The sequence below is a fragment of the Trichomycterus rosablanca genome, chromosome 5 (genome assembly GCF_030014385.1).
Source record: "Trichomycterus rosablanca isolate fTriRos1 chromosome 5, fTriRos1.hap1, whole genome shotgun sequence".
Lineage (NCBI taxonomy): Eukaryota > Metazoa > Chordata > Actinopteri > Siluriformes > Trichomycteridae > Trichomycterus > Trichomycterus rosablanca.
In genome coordinates, this window is record NC_085992.1 from 26,037,973 (window position 1) to 26,059,888 (window position 21,916).

Genomic DNA, 21,916 nt, shown 5'->3' on the forward strand with positions numbered 1-21,916 from the left:
TTCACTGTTTTTATATTCTCTAAACAATTCAGTAACTTCTCATGTCACAGAAATGGGGATAAATTCACCATGAAAGAGACCACTTCTGCCACTTCACTTCTGTATTAATCAGCTGAGCAGTCTGAATCATTTTCTAATAACTGACAGATTAACGTGATAATGAACAATTGCTTTTGGATCTTGCAGTTTGAGGTTTGCAGTTTAACCTATATTGTTATTTTCCCAGAACAACAACTGTTAATATTAAAACTCCTCCACATGATCATGGAGAAAACAAGATGTGTGGGACCAGTCAACCTTCCCCTGTTGCTCCCATGGCCCATGGTTTCAATAATGCTTTTTTGTCTGTGGCCAGTAAGTTAGCATGGGCGCTTTGATTGGCCTTCAATTACACAGCCCCATATAAAAAAGGGTCCCACAGGCCATCTCAACAGTTTATCCATTTAAAGCTAGTGTGCCAATAATAGGCCCTCCTTTTGTAACTTTTGTAATCTTGATCCAACATTGTGATATGATATGAGCGATATCAGTCCAGATTCCAGAACATGATAGGTTAACCGCTTATTTGTATCATGCTGTATTTGCCAAGAGGAACTGACACCGACTTGGGTTCTTTTTTATTTTATTTTACTTTTATTAACAACATATCATGCATCCAAGAAAAAAAAGATTTAGATTTTTGAAGATACAGATTAATACACTGCATGGCCAAAAGTATGTAGACATCCCTTCTAATATTATGCTTCAGAGTTTCAGCAGACCCATTGGTAACATGTGTATAAAATAATTATTTTACTCTAATTATACACTTTCAACTTGGTGGCAAAAGTTTGGTGAATGCCATTTCATGTTTTAATGTGTACAAAAGTGTGTTTTTTGTTTGAGGGCATGGTTGGAACAGTTTGGTGTGGAAAAACTTCAGGGGCATGCACAAAGCCCTGACATTAATCTCTTCTGTCACCTTTGGGATGAATTGGAAAGTGGACTGCAAGTCAGGCCTTCTTATTCAAATTCAATGTTTAATCTCAAAATGCTTTTCTGGTTAAAAAAGTCCAAATTTTCACAGACCTACTAAAATCTAGAAGCTTTTCCAGAGAAGCGGGTCCACTCCATATTGGAATGGAGTGTCCAGTTTGTACACACTGACCAGGCATAACATTATGACCACTGACAGGTGAAGTGAATAACACTGATTATCTCTTCATCACAGCATCTGTTAGTGGGTGGGATATATTAGGCAGCAAGTGAACATTTTATCCCAAAGTTGATGTGTTAGAAGCAGGAAAAATGGGCAAGCGTAAGGATTTGAGTTTGACAAGGGCCAAATTGTGATGGCTAGATGATTGGGTCAGAGCATCTCCAAAACTGCAGCTCTTGTGGGGTGTTCCTGGTTGACAGTGGTCAGTATCTATCAAAAGTGGTCCAATAAAGGAACAGTGGTAATCCGACGACATGGTCATGGGTGGACAAGGCTCATTGATGCACGTGGGATGCAAAGGCAGACCCGTGTGGTCCGATCCAACAGACGAGCTACTGTAGCTCAAATTGCTGAAGGCGTTTATGCTGGTTCTGATAGAAAGGTCTCAGAACACACAGTGCGTCACAGTTTGTTGCATATGGGGCAGCAAAAGGGGAACCAACACAATATTAGAAAGGTGGTCATAATGTTATACCTGATCGGTGTATATTGTTTTTATGGTGTAAGTATGGTAAACGTTTTCACTTGTTTTATTTATAAATATCTATTTAGAAATTAAATAAATTTGAGGTGCATGTAGGAGAAGTAATTTTACAAAGTACCTTCCTTTCTCAAATGTAATAATAATAAGGTGAGACCACGCTTAACCCTGTAAGTATGTAAAATAAAGCCAGATGTTTGTGTCTGAGCTGTAAAAACATGTTTGAAAAGACTGTCTCCTACTGATTAGATTCCCTATAAGGCATTCATCACTTGTACGCTACCAGTTCACTGTGACTTGTCAGCAATGTGACCTATGTTTAATCACACAAACCGGTCTGGAACAACAAAGAACAACAACAACAAAATACCTAAAACACAAAACTTAGAGTGAGTCTCTTTAGACCTAGCGTATATGACAGTTTGAGGAATAGCTCTGCATAGTACAGATTTTTTCGCTCTGGTGGCACCCATACCAGTAAGAATACAATGGGTGTGGCTAAAACATCTACACTAAATAACTACAAGGTTTGTTTATAGGTTATGTTTGTATGTTATATTCATGACAGAAACGGTAGTCACTTGTCACACAAGGTTCATCAGTTCACAAGTTTAATGTCAAACACAGTCATGGACAATCCTCTATCTCTGATTCTTGCATGTTTTTGGACTGTGGGAGGAAACCGGAGCTCTTGGGGAAAACCCACGCAGACACAGGGAGAACATGCAAACTCCACACAGAAAGGACCCGAATTGCCCCACCTGGGGATCAAACCCAGGACCTTCTTGCTGTGAGGCGACAGTGCTACCCACTGAGCCACCGTGCCCCCCAAATAACTACAAGGAGTATTTACATGTAAAGCCTATAGCTACTGGGAGGTGCACTTCTCAGTATGCTCTCAATGCTGGTCCCTAGCCTGGATAGAATAAAGAGGGACCAGCATTGATCTGCTGTAGCAACTCCTAATATGGGAGCAGCCAAAATAAATAAATTAATACAATAACTGAATTAAGTACCCATTTGTCTTTAATTAAAAATAAAATAATAAAAACAAGGCTAAATTGTTTTCTGACAGAGCAAATATTCAAAAATATGTCACCTCCTAGTTCCTGTAGCATCTAAATGCATGAAGGTATTGCAGACCTACAGGGGTTGGACAAAATAACTGAAACACCTGGTTTTAGACCACAATAATTTATTAGTATGGTGTAGGGCCTCCTTTTGCGGCCAATACAGCGTCAATTCGTCTTGGAAATGACATATACAAGTCCTGCACAGTGGTCAGAGGGATTTTAAGCCATTCTTCTTGCAGGATAGTGGCCAGGTCACTACGTGATGCTGGGGGAGGAAAACGTTTCCTGACTCGCTTCTCCAAAACACCCCAAAGTGGCTCAATAATATTTACTGGTGACTGTGCAGGCCATGGGAGATGTTCAACTTCACTTTCATGTTCATCAAACCAATCTTTCACCAGTCTTGCTGTGTGTATTGGTGCATTGTCATCCTGATACACGGCACCGCCATTGGATGCACATGGTCCTCCAGAATGGTTCGGTAGTCCTTGGCAGTGACGCGCCCATCTAGCACAAGTATTGGGCCAAGGGAATGCCATGATATGGCAGCCCAAACCATCACTGATCCACCCCCATGCTTCACTCTGGGCATGCAACAGTCTGGGTGGTACGCTTCTTTGGGGCTTCTCCACACCGTAACTCTCCCGGATGTGGGGAAAACAGTAAAGGTGGACTCATCAGAGAACAATACATGTTTCACATTGTCCACAGCCCAAGATTTGCGCTCCTTGCACCATTGAAACCGACGTTTGGCATTGGCACGAGTGACCAAAGGTTTGGCTATAGCAGCCCGGCCGTGTATATTGACCCTGTGGAGCTCCCGACGGACAGTTCTGGTGGAAACAGGAGAGTTGAGGTGCACATTTAATTCTGCCGTGATTTGGGCAGCCGTGGTTTTATGTTTTTTGGATACAATCCGGGTTAGCACCCGAACATCCCTTTCAGACAGCTTCCTCTTGCGTCCACAGTTAATCCTGTTGGATGTGGTTTGTCCTTCTTGGTGGTATGCTGACATTACCCTGGATACCGTGGCTCTTGATACATCACAAAGACTTGCTGTCTTGGTCACAGATGCGCCAGCAACACGTGCACCAACAATTTGTCCTCTTTTGAACTCTGGTATGTCACCCATAATGTTGTGTGCATTGCAATATTTTGAGCAAAACTGTGCTCTTACCCTGCTAATTGAACCTTCACACTCTGCTCTTACTGGTGCAATGTGCAATTAATGAAGATTGGCCACCAGACTGGTCCAATTTAGCCATGAAACCTCCCACACTAAAATGACAGGTGTTGCAGTTATTTTGTCCAACCCCTGTATTTGGGTTAAGTATGAGCAAATGTGAGGAGGATAAATGAAGACTCACTGCTTTAGAGAACGCTAGAGATCCCACTCCTCTCTCAAACGTGCCTAAGCCAATGATCTGCAGAGTCTGCAGAGAAATGGAGTCCCACACTCGTACATGGGGCTGCAGCGGCTAAAAATAAAAAGAGAGAATAAGAATCTTTAGTGGTGGCGGTATTATTATTATTAATCAGTAACAACAGAACTTGAATAACTGTCAGTGTGAAATGATACAGATGCATCAGAAAAAGTGCTTGTAAACTCCAGAACTACCACCACTAATGCTGGATGTATTTACATCATTCTGTGAGTGTGAAATTCCTTGTTTGGCCTCTTAAAAAAAGCAATTTAAAAAGCTGTAGGAAAAAGTCTGTTCACACCTACAGTAATTACATGTAATAAAGGATACAGATAAAATTTGTAGTACACACTGACAGGTAAGGAAATACAGTATTTAGTTTGCTTTCTGGTGTTTATGTATGTTTGTGAGATAGTGTTTGTTACCCTGCCATCCTTGTCCACTCCTGCGATCTGTCCCGTGGCAATGCGAATCTTATCTGGGTGAATAGCAAGACTGGAAGAAATAAGGATAGATAACATGCAAAAAGATTACCAACCACAGTAATCAGACACACTGTTATACATCGATCAGGCATAACATTATGACCACCTTCATAATATTGTGTTGGTCCCCCTTTAATGTCAAACACAGTCATGGACATTTTTGTATTTCCAATTCACCTAATTTGCATGTCTTTGGACTGTAGGAGGAAACCGGAGCTCCCGGAGGAAACCCACGCAGACACAGGGAGAACATGCAAACTCCACACAGAAAGGACCCGGACCGCCCCACCCCACCTGGGGATCGAACCCAGGACCTTCTGGCTGTGAGGCGACAGTGCTACCCACTGAGCCACTGTGCCGCCCATGTTAATTAACTGCAAGCCATACAGACAGAGTGATATTGGTGAAATGTTCTGATTTCTTTAATTGTAAATGTGATATCCTTCATATTTAATATTTATCTATATCACATTTTGTATATAATATGCCTTGACGTAAGATGTTAAGTTTGATTTCATTGTAGTTGCTATATTTTTCCCAGAACAAATGTAAAATTGTGTTTAATTTTAAATGTAATAAAATCATAGACTTTCCTGAGCCCTTTGTCATGTACACCCATCTGGTGTGTACATTCAATGCTTATTTGAGGCTACACCGACTATACAGATAAGCTTTGTGTGTATACAATTACTAACTGTGCTTATCTGTTGCTCTGTACACTTTGTACCCCCACCAGTAAAAATAACATGGTAATGACATGGTGATGTGTGTTGTACTTGTACTAATGTAGCAGCACACGGAAATATAATCAAAAATGATAATCAAAAATGATTTTCTCTTGACAAAGCACTAGAGAAGATAACTTTCTTCTAACTGTATAAAATGAGTTTTAACTTGAATTGTGTTCCTAATAAAGAGGCCAGAAGGTTTAAACAGGATTTAAGAATCCAATGTAAAAATAAAATCTAATTATAAATGTAATATTCTTTCATATACAAGATTAATTAGTATCTCATTCTGAAAGTGATATACTTCTATATACAATCATCCTTACACTGATTTATTTGTGAATGTGGACATTTTTTCCATCATACAGTGTTCTAGCATTCCAGCCCTGTATGGACAGCTATTTGCATCTTATCTCCACCTTTGTTGTGATGCAGTTTAGTCAAAACTCATAGGTATTCATTTGAATGAACCGTGAATTAAAGGTGAACTACAGCCACCTCAGAGGTCAAAATGGAAATATATTGGATCTATATTTTACAAATGTGAACTCTTTGACAAATTTAAACAGATCAAAAGACAAAAAAGTTAATTCTTCACCTAGTATTAAAGTCAATTATTTACTTATTAATGCCATTGGTAAGAATATCACTGGTACATGAAACTACCCACATAAATACCTGCTTCGACTAGGCATTTCTGTTTTACTCTACTCTACATGCCAACTGTGGTTTCTGCGACTATAAGGAATTAGATCCGAATCAGATCAATCTTACCATTTCACACAGTCCGTATGTCCTATGTAGTGCCGCTGCGTCCTCTCCTCATAGTTGAAGAGTACAACCACTGAGGCGATGAAATAAACAATCTCCCCTGTAGGAAGCAAATACACATTTGCCCTGCAGTCTCGTCCTCTATAGCCATATCTGAACTAAAGAATCAAGGATAAAATCTCAGAGTAGTAAATCAGTTAAAACTGCTAGAAAACTCTTGTCATCTTACTTTTATTCTTTCTCCAGCATGTGTGAGTAAAGTAAAGCCATCAACACTTAATATGTAAGAGTGCTCGTAAATAAAATTTAGGAGAGGTTGAGAGAAGCTTTAGTGAGATAGGAATTCAAAATAATGGTTGCCGGGGTGGACAAAAAACTGAAACATCACATGAAAAAGAAGCCTAATTTTAAAGTTACCATTACAGCTACGTGTATGAGTTCATCACCAACTGGCAGCATGTATTAGTTAATATATGAGCTAAATATGTAAGCTCACTAAAAAGGTTTTACAGTACATCAATTAGGTACCTCTGCCAGACAAAAAATCAAAGATTATTTACTGTTTTAAGGAGAACTGGTTTAAAATCATTAGTAGCATACATTAAACATGGACTAACAGCATTTGAAAATTAGAAACAATAGTCACAAGTCAAAGCACATAAACAGGACGAACAAGATACGTCAATGATTGTGATATCTCTCAAAATCCATCAAGATTCCACTTTAATTCAGCAAAGATGACTGGGACAACTGGAAAGCATCGCTGCAATAATATTCTAAAAAGGATACACCCACTCCAGTTTCAGCTTTTCTGGTGGAAGCTCACACCGGACATCATCATAGTTCTCTACATCAGACGGGATAAACATGGTGATGGGTCGCCCTCGCATGAACATTTTGATATAGTCGCCCTCTGTGAAAAAAGAACATGGTCAGGCGTGCTCATAATGTGTTAATTCAATAAAGGAATCAAATGTGTGTGTGTGTGTGTGTGTGTGGTTTTAGGCTGGATTTTAGGACTAAGTATTTGGACACTTGACCATAAGCCTATTAATAATAGTATTAAGTTGGAGTTTAAACAGCCTGGTTTGCATCTATACCAGCCACAACTTTTTTGGTAACACTTACATTAGCAATTGGAAATATTCAAGCTACCTCACTTTAAACGGTATTGTGGTAGTGTGTGTAGGAATTCAGTTAAAATAGTTAAAACAGGAACATTCAAGGAACATATGTTACATTTTAACAAATGTCTGTGTGTAATTTTATTTAACCCCCAGCCTCAGTACTTGGTGATACAACCTTTTGCCTTGATAACTTCTAATGATAAATGCTGACGTCTTAGCCCATTCTCTTTGTGCAAAAGTTCCCAGCATATTGAAGTTTGGTAGCTTCCATGCTGCACCTCCGTTCTTTAGATCCCTCCAAAGACTTTCTATTTAAATATTGAGACTGAGAAGTCCACTCCAGGATATTATAGGACTCTCTCTCTGCAGGCCTATCCAAATTCCTTCTGGCATATTGCAGTCGACCATTGCTGTACGTCTTGATCAAGAGTAGTGTGCATTGTGGAGTCCAATTATGAAGTGCTTGGTTGTTAAGTAGTCCTCTTAAGGTTGCCACAGACACATTTGTCCCATCCTTTATCGTGTCATCCTGTACATCTTTTTTGTCCTGATGAGATTGCTAAAACCGCTGGACAAATGTTTTGGCTTTGGTGCTCTGCCATAAGTTTGGAACTTCCAGACAATACTCCCAGTGGTGTCTCTAAGAATGTTCAGGGTCTTGAAATTCTTATGAGCATTATCCTTTTGGTGCAGTGAAAGTATCTCCTGTCTCAGCATTTGTGACAGCTCAGTTTTCACCATGTTTGCAACACACCTTCAACACTTTGATCTCTAGGTGTAGGTTATAAATTACAGCTGAAGCAAATTAAGGCTTGGCATTGAGTCACAATGATTCAATCATGTTATATCCCAACTGTACCCAACGGTCATACGAACTAGTAGTAGGTTTTAATATCAGCAATATTATATAGGGGTTGAATAATTATATTAGTTATTTTCTTTGGAGGGTTGAATATTTGCAATTGTAACTAAGTTTTTAAAGTGTGTCTAAGGGCACTGATGTAGGACACTGACACACGTCACTGGAATTCCTCCAAACCAAACTCGTCATATGATGTCTTTATAGACCTAGTTTTGTGAACAGGGGTGAACAGGGCCACTGACATGTTGGAACAAGAAAGAGACCCTCCCAAATCTGTTGCCAAAAAGGTAAAATCGAGGAACTTATTTTACAGAAGTGATTTTATACTTGCTAGCCATGAGTGTGGCTAAAAGACTGAATAATAAAAACTGGTGTCCACATACATCGATGAGGCATAACATTAAGACCACCTTTCTAATATTGTGTTGGTCCCCCTTTTGCCGCCAAAACAGCCCTGCAACTGTGATGCACTGTGTATTGTGACACCTTTCTATCAGAACCAGCATCAACTTCTTCAGCAATTCGAGCTACAGCAGCTCGTCTGTTGGATCAGACCACACGGGCCAGCCTTTGCTCCCCACGTGCATCAATGGGCCTCGGCCACCCATGACCCTGTCGCCGGTTTACCACTGTTTCTTCCTTGGACCACTTTTGATAGATACTGACCACTGCAGACCGGGAACACCCCACAAGAGCTGCAGTTTTGGAGATGCTCTGACCCAGTCGTCTAGCCATCTCAATTTGGCCCTTGTCAAACTCGCTCAAATCCTTACGCTCGCCCATTTCTCCTGCTTCTAACACATCAACTTTGAGGATAAAATGTTCACTTGCTGTCTAATATATCCCACCCAATAACAGGTGCCGTGATGAAGAGATCATCAGTGTTATTCACTTCACCTGGTCATAATGTTATGCCTCGTCGGTGTACTTTTGGCCATATAATAACAATAATAACATCTGTAATAAATAACATTAATATGCTTTAACTGCTTTTAATTTTTTTAATCTTATATAATGAATGATTCTTTGAATTGTTACAGAATTAAACTTGGTGCAGATGCCCTTAATTCATTCTGAAAACCAAGCAAATCAGGAGAGACAGAACAATGTATTGTCATGCAGAAATCCAAAAGCAGCGTGTAGATGCCCAAACTAGGTTGGGATTAAAAAGGAGGAAGGCAGTAAAGTAGCATGAGAAGTAAAAGAAGAAATGATAGGAATGAAGAAAGAGGAATGGAATTGGGAGTTTCAGCGTATGGTGAATGGTTCTTTACTTAACTCCCGTAAAGTCTGGGAGATAAAGCCATAATATTACACACTAATGCGCAAAAACATTTAGACCACCTGTCTAATATGCTGTTAAAACATCTCTGACACACAGAAACTTTAATTCCACAAAACGTCTGAAGGGGTCCTATGGTATCTGGTACATTACTAGCAGGCCCTTTAACTTCTGTACATTGTGAGGTGGATCATTCTACAGTGCATCTTGATGCTATCTCTTCCCTGGGAAAATAATGCACATGTACCCATACATCTACATGATCTTGGGGATCTTGACTGACTTTCAACTTTCTCCCTTTGCTCCTAAGTCTAGTTCTTATGCATGCATCCCCATTGTAAGTTCGTTTGATGATGGACAGAAGTTTGCATTGGCCCTATGACTGGCCTGTGACTATGCAGGCTCACACAAATGTGGCACATTGACCGCATCACCAGTATTAAAATGATAAGCAATTTGAGCCACAATAGCTCTTCTGTTCTGTACCAGATGCCATAGCACATATGCTCTCTAGCATCAATAAGCCTTGGCAACCCAAGAACCTGTCGACAGTTCATAGTTGTCCCTTCTTAGACCAATGTAAGTGGGTACTCACCACTTGATACCTTAACCAAGTCAACTGACCATACCATACTATCTAAGTCACTTAGGTCTTTATGCTGCCCATTTCGGCTGCATTCAACACACATACTATGATTAAGTACCATAATCCCAATATATCCCTAACCATGACATGCACAGTTGTTTTGAAATGGACATTGCCATGCACATTATTGAGGGTGGTCCTAATATTTTGGCTCATCAGTGTATATAGTAACATAGTTTACTGAAGCAACTTTATTGGACTCAAAAACATTACTTTTTACACTGGATCATAGTAAAAAATGAGAAAGAAATAAAGCTTCAGGACCTTATGGAGACAGAAAGTTCTAAGTTCAGTGTATAAACAATATGCAGTATAAACAGAAATGCAAAACCTACTAAGTCACATTCGGTCTCAATAACCAAAAACATCCCATATAACTAACATGACATGTCATTCGACAGACGAAATTGCTAGCCTGGGGCCCTCTTAGACCGGCATGGATTTCGTTAAGATATATCCAAATTGAAGCAATGCTATAAGGGGGAGCAAAGCTAATTACAGTATCGTCAAAATGTATCACAGACTGTACATAAATCATTACTGATATAGACTCATATAGGGTTTTACAAGCTGATTGTAAAAGTAAACTGAAGTTCAGGTCATGCCAAATTCATTCCTTTTGCTTAATTCTGTTACCATACTGGTAAAACTGTGTATCTGAATAACAAAACATTATATCAGTAACATTTTAGAAAATGGTGCCCCGTGTGAGGAGCTTGATGAAATTCTCCACAAAAAAAAAAAAAAAAAAAAAAAATCGATTCTACTGTACTATTTGCCTTATCAACTACAAATGATTAATGCATTTTTGACAGATAAACAACAAAAGGGTGTTGGGTATTCAACACCTATAATACAATTGTATAACTATTCAATATAAATTATGCAAAAGGAAGAAAATGCATTGCTAAACTGGGTTCAAATAAAGAAAGAAGAAAAAGAGATAGATGTTGATCATTTAGTGATCAACATGCTGTTAGAAAAGGTCAATATAAGCTAAAATAATTTTTAATTTGCACATTACATGAAGCCATGCTGAAAAGCAATCCTGGTTAAAAAGAATAAGTGACAGTTGCGCAAACGCCAGCCAGAAGCAGGAGTTGGTAAGTATATGCTCGATTGTATAGTTGCACATTTCCAGCTATCAGAACTGGTAAGCTTACCTTGACTGTTTTTTTCACGTGTTGACATTTTGGCTGGTTATGGAACAGAAATAACAGGTCTCAAAACAAACACGGGATGATACACACCAGGAAGAGAATGGCTTTAATGATCTGACAACAGAGACTAACTATTTATTAAAGACAGATGAAGCAGGGAGGTGGTGTGGTGCCATGGAGGAAAGAAAAAATGGTTTTACCTTGGCTGATGACTGGATCTCTGTGTCTGGGGATTTAAAAAAAACAATGTTATACAGGGGATTTACAAAATCAACTTTCTTTACATACAATAAAATAGGTACTGAGGATGAAAATATTTGAAGGGAGTAAAGGGATCTAACTGTTTAGATTAAATAGTGATCACACTAATAATAACTCATATGCAATGTACTATATGACAAGATTCTTGTAAACAATTGAGCTACTTTATTATCAGAAAGAAAGTCATTCTGCAAGCTACATGCCAACATAATCTAGCTGCTATACAAATCAAGCCCAAAAGTCATTCACTAGTAGTTTGTTATGTAAAGAGGATTTTTCAAATTTATTAATGTTTTAACAATACTATGCACTGTAAATAGAAAAAAAAAACTTTCTTGCAATTAATCAGTGAGAAACAATGTTTTTAAATTGTTAAATTATACAATAATGCATTTTTGGGCCGCTCAGGTTTTGCAGCAGTAAAATACGCTAGCACACCAGAGCTGGGATTTCGAATACATCGTATCGAATCTCAGCTCTGCCATCCGGCTGGGCTGGGCGGCTATATGAACAACGTTTGGCTGTTGTTCATTTAGGGTTAGGGAGCTGGATGTGGACCTCATAACTGGTGCAAAATACGACCCCTGCTGGCTGGTTGATGGCGTCTGCACAGAGTACAAGAATAATGCTGATCAGGGAGTGGCTCTCCATGCACAAGGCTGATTTGCATATGAACTTGGCTGGTGCAGGTAAAAAAATGCAGTCCGGTACTGCTCACGTGTCAAAAAGGACATGTGTCAGTTCGCTCTCCTTAATCAGGGGCGGGGGTCAGCACCAGTAGAGAGGAAGCATAATGCAATTGGGTAAAAATTTGAAGTGCTAAAAACCATGAGAAAAAGGGAGAAAATGCAAAACAAACAAAAAAAATAATAATGAATTGTTGGCTATGCAAGTTAAAATGGTTCCTCTCACCACTCTTTAACAGTGTGTTGAAGGCCTGTTGCAACTATTTCCTCATTAAAATGACATGTATTATTCCATACATTTTCAATTGTTTCAAACTACCTGTAATTTATAGAGGGACTTTAAGACAGTTGTGTTAGGTACTAACTTTTCTGATTTCTTTACAACTTAAAAATATTTGGATGGTGCTTGTTTTGAAACTGCATGATCATAAAAATGTACAAATGCTGTCTCCCACAGCCTATTTTATAGTGTTTCTAGACACAAAATTAGTTACACAAATTATACGTTTTAATATTTCATAGATGTAATCATGTCAGTTTTTCAAATGGTAAAATTACTAACTTCTCTGAATTCTTCACAACTTTGGATAAAAGTTTGGAGGTGGAAGCAGCTTTCACCAGCTTATTTCTGTTCTCATCTCCACTTTCCCATGTGGTGCTTTGGGAGCGCTCCATTCCTCCACCACGCTTTGCACTGTGTCCCCTGGTGATGCCAGAAAAATAGAGCAAAAGAAACCCTTAATATTATCTCCTTTTTGTGAAGGAAGAGAAGCAGAAAAGGAAATCCTGCTGGACAAGATAAGCAGAGGAGGTGTTATAATTTAGTGGAAAGGCATGATAATGGAGGTATGTTCTCTGATCAGTTATATTAAAAACGAATGTAATTTGAATTTACTTTTAAGTTGTTCACTATTTATAGCTTTGGTTTAAAGTCCTCCATATGGACATGCCTTTCCTGTTCTTTGGTTAATCTCAAAGCTTAAACAGCTGACAAAAGCATAAACAAGTCTTCAGAATGTAGAACATTAACAGGTATGCAATTACTTTGCAAAAGGGTCCATACATGCAGTAGACCAGGCACATAAGAGAAAAACGAACCCCACTTAATAGTTAATATACACACAGGTCATTTCAGTATTGAACCTCAGTTTTTTAGCATGAGGGTTCAGACAGTAAAAATGCACACAGCAAAGTCAGTCAGAGGAATAGTCGGGGCAAGATGAAGAGTAAAGAGCAGGAAATGACCTGCATAAAAAAGAGAAACCAGTTTAGGAGAGGAGCAATCCTTCATGCGTAGCTGTGCGTAAGGAGAAAGTGTTATGCGCATAGAAACAATCAAAAGCCTCGGATCACTCTTGCAATACTGATATCCATTCAGCAACTGCTACTACACTGTTGAGTCACATTATTATGACCACTTCATACTTTTGACGCCGGTAGCAGCGTTATGGTCTGGGGAATGTTTTTTGTGGCATCCTCTGGGCCCATGCATTCATGTGGAAGGCACTCTCAACTGATTTGGGTATAAATCCATCCTTGCAGATCATGTACACCCATACATGCTGATAGTCTTCCCCGGGGTGGAAGTGATCTTCATGACACATGCCTAGAAATGTCCGACACTGGTTGGAGGAGCATGACCAAGACTTCCAAGTACTACCCTGGCCACCTAATTCCCCAGACTTTAACCCAATTGAGCATCTGTGGGACCACTTTGATTGTCGTGTTCGCTCTACGGATCCTCCCCCACGTACCCTCCAGCAGCATGGCTCAAGATACCTACCAGACAACCTACCAGGACCTTATTGTGTCACTCACAGCCCGTCTAGCAGCTGTCCATCCGTGCTGCACATGGCGGTTACTCTGGATATTAGCTGGTGGTCATAATAATGTGACTCAACTGTGTATATATTATACCATCTTCTTAACCTTGATAGAGACATTGCTATGACTTATAACAATTTCGCTTCTGGTGTTAAAAATGCAGTGAATTAAATACCTCAGTGCTAAAATAATAGTAGAAAAATAATAAATAAATAAAAAGAATATTAAATTTCACAGATATTTGTATTTAAATAAAAGCCTCACAGCTGTAAGCCACACAGTTTTGAAGGTATTTAGTAAGCATGAGTGATCAGTTACATGTAAACACAAGCGCGCCATGTACGTATGCCCACACACACAAAGGAGAAAAAAACCCAGAGAAAGTTAATCACATGCCACACTGGCATTTTATCTTACAAACAACACCCCATCAACCGTAATCACAGGGGAACAGAAAAGGGATTGGTTCAGGTCCAACAGAGCAGACATGCTTCCCAGTCAACAGGATGTTACGTAGATGTTACGTAACACCAAATTTATGTTGTTCAAACATCGTATTCTTCACACCTTCCTTTGATCGGTCTATGTATTGCAATACATCATCAGTCCTTTCATTGTATATACTGATCAGCCATAACATTAAAACCCTTGTTTCCACACTCACTGTCCATTTTATCAGCTCCACTTACCATACAGAAGCACTTTGAAGTTCTACAATTACCGACTGTAGTCCATCTGTTTCACTGCATGCTTTGTTAGCCTCCTTTCATGCTGTTCTTCAATGGTCAGGACTCTCCCAGGACACTGACATGGTGGTGGGGTGTTAGTGTGTGTTGTGCTGGTAAGAGTGAATCAGACACAGTGGTGCTGATGGAGTTTTAAAACACCTCACTGTCCCTGCTGGACTGAGAATAGTCAACCAACCAAAATATATCCTGCCAACAGCGCCCTGTGGGCAGCGTCCTGTGACCACTGATGCAGGTCTAGAAGATTACCAACTCAAACAGCAGCAATAGATGAGCGACCATCTCTGACTTCACATCTACAAGGTGGACCAACTAGGTAGGAGTGTCTAATAGAGTGGACAGTGAGCGGACACGGTATTTAAAAACTCCAGCAGCGCTGCTGTGTCTGATCCACTCATACCAGCACAACACACACTAACACACCACCACCATATCAGTGTCACTGCAGTGCTGAGAAAGATCCACCACCTAAATAATACCTGCTCTGTAGTGGTCCTGTGCAGGTCCTGACCATTGAAGAACAAGGTGAAAACAGGTTAAAAAAGTATGTAAAGAAACAGATGGACAACAGTCAGTAATTGTAAGTGGAGCTGATAAAAAGGACAGTGAGTGTAGAAACAAGGAGGTGGTTTTAATGTTATGGTTGATCGGTGTATGTAGTTGATTCACTACTGAATGTACTTACACCTTTATTAACACAGAGATCAGTGAGTGACTGCGTGTAATGGAATACAGGCATTTACATGTCTATTGTTGTATTAAATAGATTATTTAAAGAATGACACAAGTCAAATTCCCATTTGGATACACTACACGTCTTATAATAAAAGACATTTACGGTCAAATTTCAAGTTTTATTTGGTTTTCCAAGTTATGTGGCATGTGCAAAAGTTATCAGGCATAACATTATGACAACCTTTCTAATATTGGTATGTTGGTCCCCCTTTTGCTGCCAAAACAGCCCTGCAACTGTGATGCACCGTGTATTCTGACACATTTCTATCAGAACCAGCATTAATTCCTTCAGGAATTTGAGCTACAGTAGCTTGTCTGTTGGATCGGACCACACGGGCCAGCCGTCGCTCCCCACGTGCATCAATGAGCCTTGGCCGCCCATGACCCTGTCGCCGGTTTACCAATGTTCCATCCTTGGACCACATCGCTCAAATCCATATGCTTGCCCATTTTTCCTGCTTCTAACACATCAACTTTGAGGATACAATGTTCACTTGCTGCCTAATATATCCCACCCACTAACAGGTGCCGTAATGAAGAGATAATCAGTGTTGTTCACTTCACCTGTCATTGGTCATAATGTTATGCCTGGTCGGTGTAAACACTACTAATAAAATGCTTTAAATTTAATGCTTTAAGAGGAAATGGCCATTAATAAAATGTAATTGTCATACAAATTAAAACGTTTTAAGTAGCAGCAGAGACAACATACCATTATTTCACTAGGTATCTTTCAACATCACAAAGATTTTTTGATCCAATTTTAATATCCTTAAATCTAGTTGATCCACTACTAAATGTACTTATGCCTTTATTAGTTACCTGTTGGAAGCAGCATTGCATTAATTCTAATCCCCAAGAGATTTAAGGACGTACTGTGGTTTTTTAAGGAAGTATGCGCCTCATGCGCACATGATCCTATTGTAACAAAGAAAACGTGATGCTATGATCTGGGAAGCATGTCAGCTTTGTCTCTTATTCAGAATTAAACACGTAGTGAGAATGCTGCCAGAGCATTGCAGGGCACTGCTGAACAGAGTTGGGATGCTGAGTGGAACCTTTTGGCTGGGGAGGGCCCCTTGTTGTCAGGTGTTGCTCTCTGGGGCTGGAGGGGATGAGGGGAAGGGGGGTTGCTGGAAGGGGATGGTGCCTGTGGGGTGCTCGGTGTTGAAGGGGGTTTATCATTAGCCTGTGATGGCTCCTCCTTCTCCTTAATCTCCTCCAGAAGAGGCTTGTCTTTTTTCTTCTCTGTACCGCTGCAAAACAGGTCCGGGTCAGTGCAGTGAATGATGGGTTAAATTGTTTATTTGAATTGACAAAAATATACACAACGACTTTATAACACAGACTGTCAGATAATGCAGGGTTTTTCAACCGACCCACATTTTGTCCACAATTTTTTACGCAACCCAGGTAACATAAACAATGCATCGTATTCTTTCTGTTTTGCTCTGTATAATTTGGTCCCACTGTGGTTTACAAGACATAACACAAAGTGGGCAATCACGTACAGGTTACTGTGGTGGTTATGTGCCTGTTAAAATGCATTTATTTAATTATTAATTATTTTTCTCTGTTAGATAAAGGGTGTGTTCGAAAACTGCCAAAGTAGAGAGGATTCTAATAAGTCATTGACTTATAAGGCAGGTTATTCAAACGCATTTCTTAGACGGCAATTCCATCAGTTTCACTTACTAAGCTAACACAGTTAGCATCATGCCATTCAAACCAATGGGAATGGGGTGGAACAATGCACAAGCATGTCAACTATCACCCTCCGTGTACCGAAGATGGTTAAATAAGCTGACAAGCCCGAATTTGCAAATAAATACACTTGAACACGTTTATACAAATAAAAAATTAATGAAAATGTATGTACGTTTGAAAATAAATCGTTTCTCCGCACAGTCAGCCATATTTTTTAAATTTTTTGGTGAGAAAAGCTGTGCCACACTGAATGCTGGGATTGCCTTCACTTTTAAGGCAGCATCAGATGCTCCCTTGTTATTCTGTCAAAATAGCATTCAAATTTTAAGGTGACTTAGTAGACAGCATTTTAAGGTATCTAGGAATTCAAACAGGCTCCTTCTCAGGAGCATGCATAGAATGACATAAAATGCTGTCTATGTAGAGAGCTCACTAGGTTTTCGAACACACCCAAAGTGTAGTCTCAAAGTTCAGGTCTGTCTTAAATTCTCAAAGGACTGTCATATTACTATAACCCAATCCAACCCCTCATAAAGATTAAATGTTATGTAAATAGGCTGCGTCTCAAAGTACATCATACTACTCTAGTGTATTCATTTGATATTCTAATACGGTAGAGTTATTACATACTATTTTAGTATAGAAAGTATGTGGTTTGGGACCGATACAGAAAAGAAAACTAAATGGGTGTACCTGTAGGATAGCATGGCTAAAAGGTCTACCAGTGAGAAGCCAGTTAATGTGTTTGTTGCACAAAATGGGTTGGTATTTGATTGTTGACTCATACAACCAATTTTTAGACCCATTCTTAAGTCTGTGAGTAATTGTGCTTATTTGTTCTTGATTTGACCTTTTCTAGGATATTTAGAGTTCACAAACTAAGAAATTTGGGTCAGATTTCACAGCATACTTCCTACGTGTTCCAAGACGCGACGTCTGGCCAGCACGTCTGGCTCCCAGGTCAAAGTCTTACAAATTACCTGTCTAAGTATGGTAGTTTCTGTTTATGGCTAAACAGCAACAACTATGGTGTATTAATAACAAATTTCTACAGTAACATTTCCACAGAAATGCTATTCTTTGGGTGTCCAAGTGGCACAGCGGGATATTCCACTAGCACACCAGCACTGGGACTCTGAACTCCCCAAGTTTAAATCTCAGCTCTGCTACCGGTCGGCTGGGCGGCCCATAGCAAACTTAATTTACTACCAAGTCTTTTGGGTGGGAAAAGACTGGATTAATATAAGTGGGGTCTTCGACGCTGTGTAAAAACCCTGGTTAGTAGCCTGAGGTGCTTGTACAGAAGTGGAGGAACACGGAGACCGCATGACTCTACATGCGCGACACTTTTACTAAGTATGGACAAAAAAGACAGGGTGTGTCAGGCAAATATACCCTCCTCTGAGGCGATCAGGGTCTCCAGCAGTGGAAGACTAATTGGCTATGCTAAAATTGGGGAAAGAGGGAGAAAATCCATAAAACAAGTGCTATTCTTTCATGAAAATCTCCAACACAATGACATATATGTTATACCCAGAAAAGACAAGGACTTTGCATGAGAGTGACTTTTGCAGATTCATCAAAAGCTGTAAAACAAACACATCAGTGAGTAAGAAATCTGATAAAGTAATGTATGATTATGCAACAGTGATTGTAACACTGTGCTTAGCATTGTGTGCATGTGTACATTTGTGAGTGTGTTACCTCTTTGCTGCAGAGGACAGCGTTTCTTTTCTGGCAACGGACACCGCCGAGCTGTCTCTGTGAGACCTGCGGCCACTCGAGCTTCCATTAGCAATACAGGACATGGAGTAAGCCTCACGCAGCGGTGTCTGACCTGCACAACACATTCCGAATCAGAAAATAGTTAAAAATGGTTTCTTACCAAATACAACCCTAACAAATTAGTAGGCTGTAGTGCAACAGGAGATCAGATCATTATAGGATCTTGTCCGGCAACAATCAGTGCTCAGAGCTTTGACATCAGTACTGTATCATTAAAAAGGTATTAAGGCATCCTTAGTCGAATATCATTTTGCTTTTGTCGGTGTAGATTTCTCTATTATGTGTTTACAGTCGACAAAAAAAGTGAAAACATTCATCGGTCAGTCAGCATTGTGGTCAGTAATTTCACTAATGAGAACAACACTGGAAAAAGAAATCAGTGAGGACAGGATTCAGACAGGTTAATTGTACTATACAAGACAGGATTAAGCCAAGTGAGTGAGATGCCTACCCAAACTACTACCACTCCTAATGAAAAATAACCTTAGTGTAAACATTCACTTAAACCTGCAGCATTATCTTAGGCAAAATTCATTAAAAAGCAACTAAGAGCACACATACAGCTCCAACCAAGAGGTATGGAGGTATGAATTTTACTGGTATGTGGAAATACTGGGTATTAAGTGTATTTTAAGGATTAAGAGAAACTTAAAAGGAATACACTGATCACATATTTGTCAAAGTAACCATGTCGACTATTGCCAAGTTATGCAAATCATTACAGGTATGACAACTACAGGCTTTCGCGTGATTCGTAAAATGTGGAAGATCAGCCCTGATTCTGCGAAAGTGTTTAATGTGAACTGGAATACATTAGTAAATCACTTAAGGACCTCAAACAGTGCATTTCAGATCAGAATCGTATCTGTTATTGGTTGGGTTTGTATTACATTTAAGCGATTTTAAATGATATATTTAAAAGTACAAATTCACTGGGTCAAAATTCACTGGGTCAAAAAATATACAGACTTTAATTATACAATAAATAGTGTAGATAATATACAGTACAATGCTATTTATCTTTGTGGCATAGCCTCCTAGTTTCCCTATTGGTGATTGGTGATCTCTTAATGGCCATATACGAGGGTTCTTCAAAAGGTTCCCGCACTTTTCACAATTATTTTTATTAAGAATTTCAAAAACAAATGACATCATTTTTCTACAGAGTCACTTTCCGATGCATTTTTCCCACCGTCATACCAACTTTTTAATGCTTCTTTAAACGGTTGAAAAAGGTGGAAATCAGATGGTGCTAAATCTGGACTATAAGCTCTCTCTCAGTCTCTTAGACACGACCAATCACTGCTCCTCCCACCCTCATCATTTCAAACCAAAATATAAAAGAGTGGAAACTTTTCGAAGATCCCTCGTACATAGGGCTTATTTGACTGCCCCGATGAAAAAGTACATGAAACAGTGGTAACAAAGAAACCACAAACTTTCACCACATGCAAAAAAAAAAATGTGCCTATGTGGTCTTATGTAATGCAAGAACCACAAAAATAAATAAAAAGAACACGCTTGCTATGATTAAGACCACTGACTAAGAAAGATGTTCCTGCTCCAAAACTGGCTCCAAAGCTGGCTTGATTAAAGTATTTAAATAATATACAAAGGAAAAAAAGACAGGATATGAGGCATTCTTAAGGGCAGGCATTCTTTTGATATATACATATATACACAGATCAGCCATAACATTAAAACCACCTCCTTGTTTCTACACACACTGTCCATTTTATCAGCTTCTCTTACAATATAGAAGCACTTTGTAGTTCTACAATTACTGACTGTAGTTCATCTGTTTCTCTGCATGCTTTGTTAGCCCTCTTTCATGCTATTCTTTAATAGTCAGGACCCCCCTCCCAGGACCACTACAGAGCAGCTATTATTTAGGTGGTGGATCATTCTTAGCACTGCACTGACACTGACATGGTGGTGGTGTGTTAGTGTGTGTTGTGCTGGTATGAGTGGATAAGACACAGCAGCGCTGATGGAGTTTTTAAACACCTCACTGTCACTGCTGGACTGAGAATAGTCCACCAACCAAAAATATCCAGCCAACAGCGCCCCATGGGCAGCGTCCTGTGACCACTAATGAAGGTCTAGAAGATGACCAACTCAAACAGCAGCAATAGATGAGCGATCTACAAGGTGGAAAAACCAGGTAGGAGTGTCTAATAGAGTGGACAGTGAGTGGACACGGTATTTAAAAACTTTGTGTCTGATCCACTCATACCAGCACAACACACACTAACACACCACCACCATGTCAGTGTCACTGCAGTGCTGAGAATCATACCTAAAAAATACCTGCTCTGTAGTGGTCCTGTGGGGCTCCTGACCATTAAAGAACAGGGTGAAAGCAGGTTAAAAAGTATGTAGAGAAATAAATGGACTACATTTAGTAATTGTAGAACTACAAAGTGTTTCTATATGGTAAGTGGAGCTGATAAAATGAACAGTGAGTGTAGAAACAAGGAGGTGGTTTTAATGTTATGGCTGATCAGTGTATGTATATATAGTTAGGATTAAAGAGGAATCAGTGGGCCAGTTAAAGGATATTCTAGTGATAATGTGGAATTCATAAGAATTCTATAAAATTACAGAAATCCTAAGACTGCCAACACATACATGACCCTTAAAAAAAGCATGCAAGCTTTTGACTTATAATTGAAACAAAAAATCTTAGTATTGACAAAAATGTGATCAGATACTTGGAATATTTAGTCAGTAAATGCCATTGGTAGACATGCTGTAACTGTAAATACCTTAACGAGCAAGTCTAACCTTAGCATGACATTCTTAGCATAAGCTCTGATGCCATTGCAGCAGTTTGCATCAGCCAGTCTATTTAAAACTCGCTCTCAATCACGTGCATGTGTAAAGGTCTGATTTAACTGCGCTTAGCATTGCTATGCTTACTGGATTCGCTTAT

At 39.4% G+C, this 21,916-nt stretch overlaps 1 protein-coding gene across 4 annotated transcripts in view; it reads right to left on the reverse strand.

Annotated features, from left to right (window-relative positions):
- Positions 1–21,916, reverse strand: part of LOC134315019 (echinoderm microtubule-associated protein-like 4) — a 135,363-nt gene that overhangs the window by 28,075 nt on the left and 85,372 nt on the right. For 3 of the 4 annotated variants that reach the window (XM_062995918.1, XM_062995917.1, XM_062995916.1), the window contains exons 3-11: positions 18,901–19,033; positions 16,548–16,745; positions 12,747–12,887; positions 11,438–11,463; positions 11,241–11,273; positions 6,950–7,073; positions 6,164–6,313; positions 4,602–4,671; positions 4,120–4,230 (exon numbers count right to left, since the gene is read on the reverse strand). In XM_062995918.1, the coding sequence (XP_062851988.1) occupies positions 4,120–4,230; positions 4,602–4,671; positions 6,164–6,313; positions 6,950–7,073; positions 11,241–11,273; positions 11,438–11,463; positions 12,747–12,887; positions 16,548–16,745; positions 18,901–19,033 (986 nt within the window). The remainder of the gene's footprint in view (positions 1–4,119; positions 4,231–4,601; positions 4,672–6,163; positions 6,314–6,949; positions 7,074–11,240; positions 11,274–11,437; positions 11,464–12,746; positions 12,888–16,547; positions 16,746–18,900; positions 19,034–21,916) is intronic. The other variant, XM_062995919.1, reaches the window with a different exon arrangement.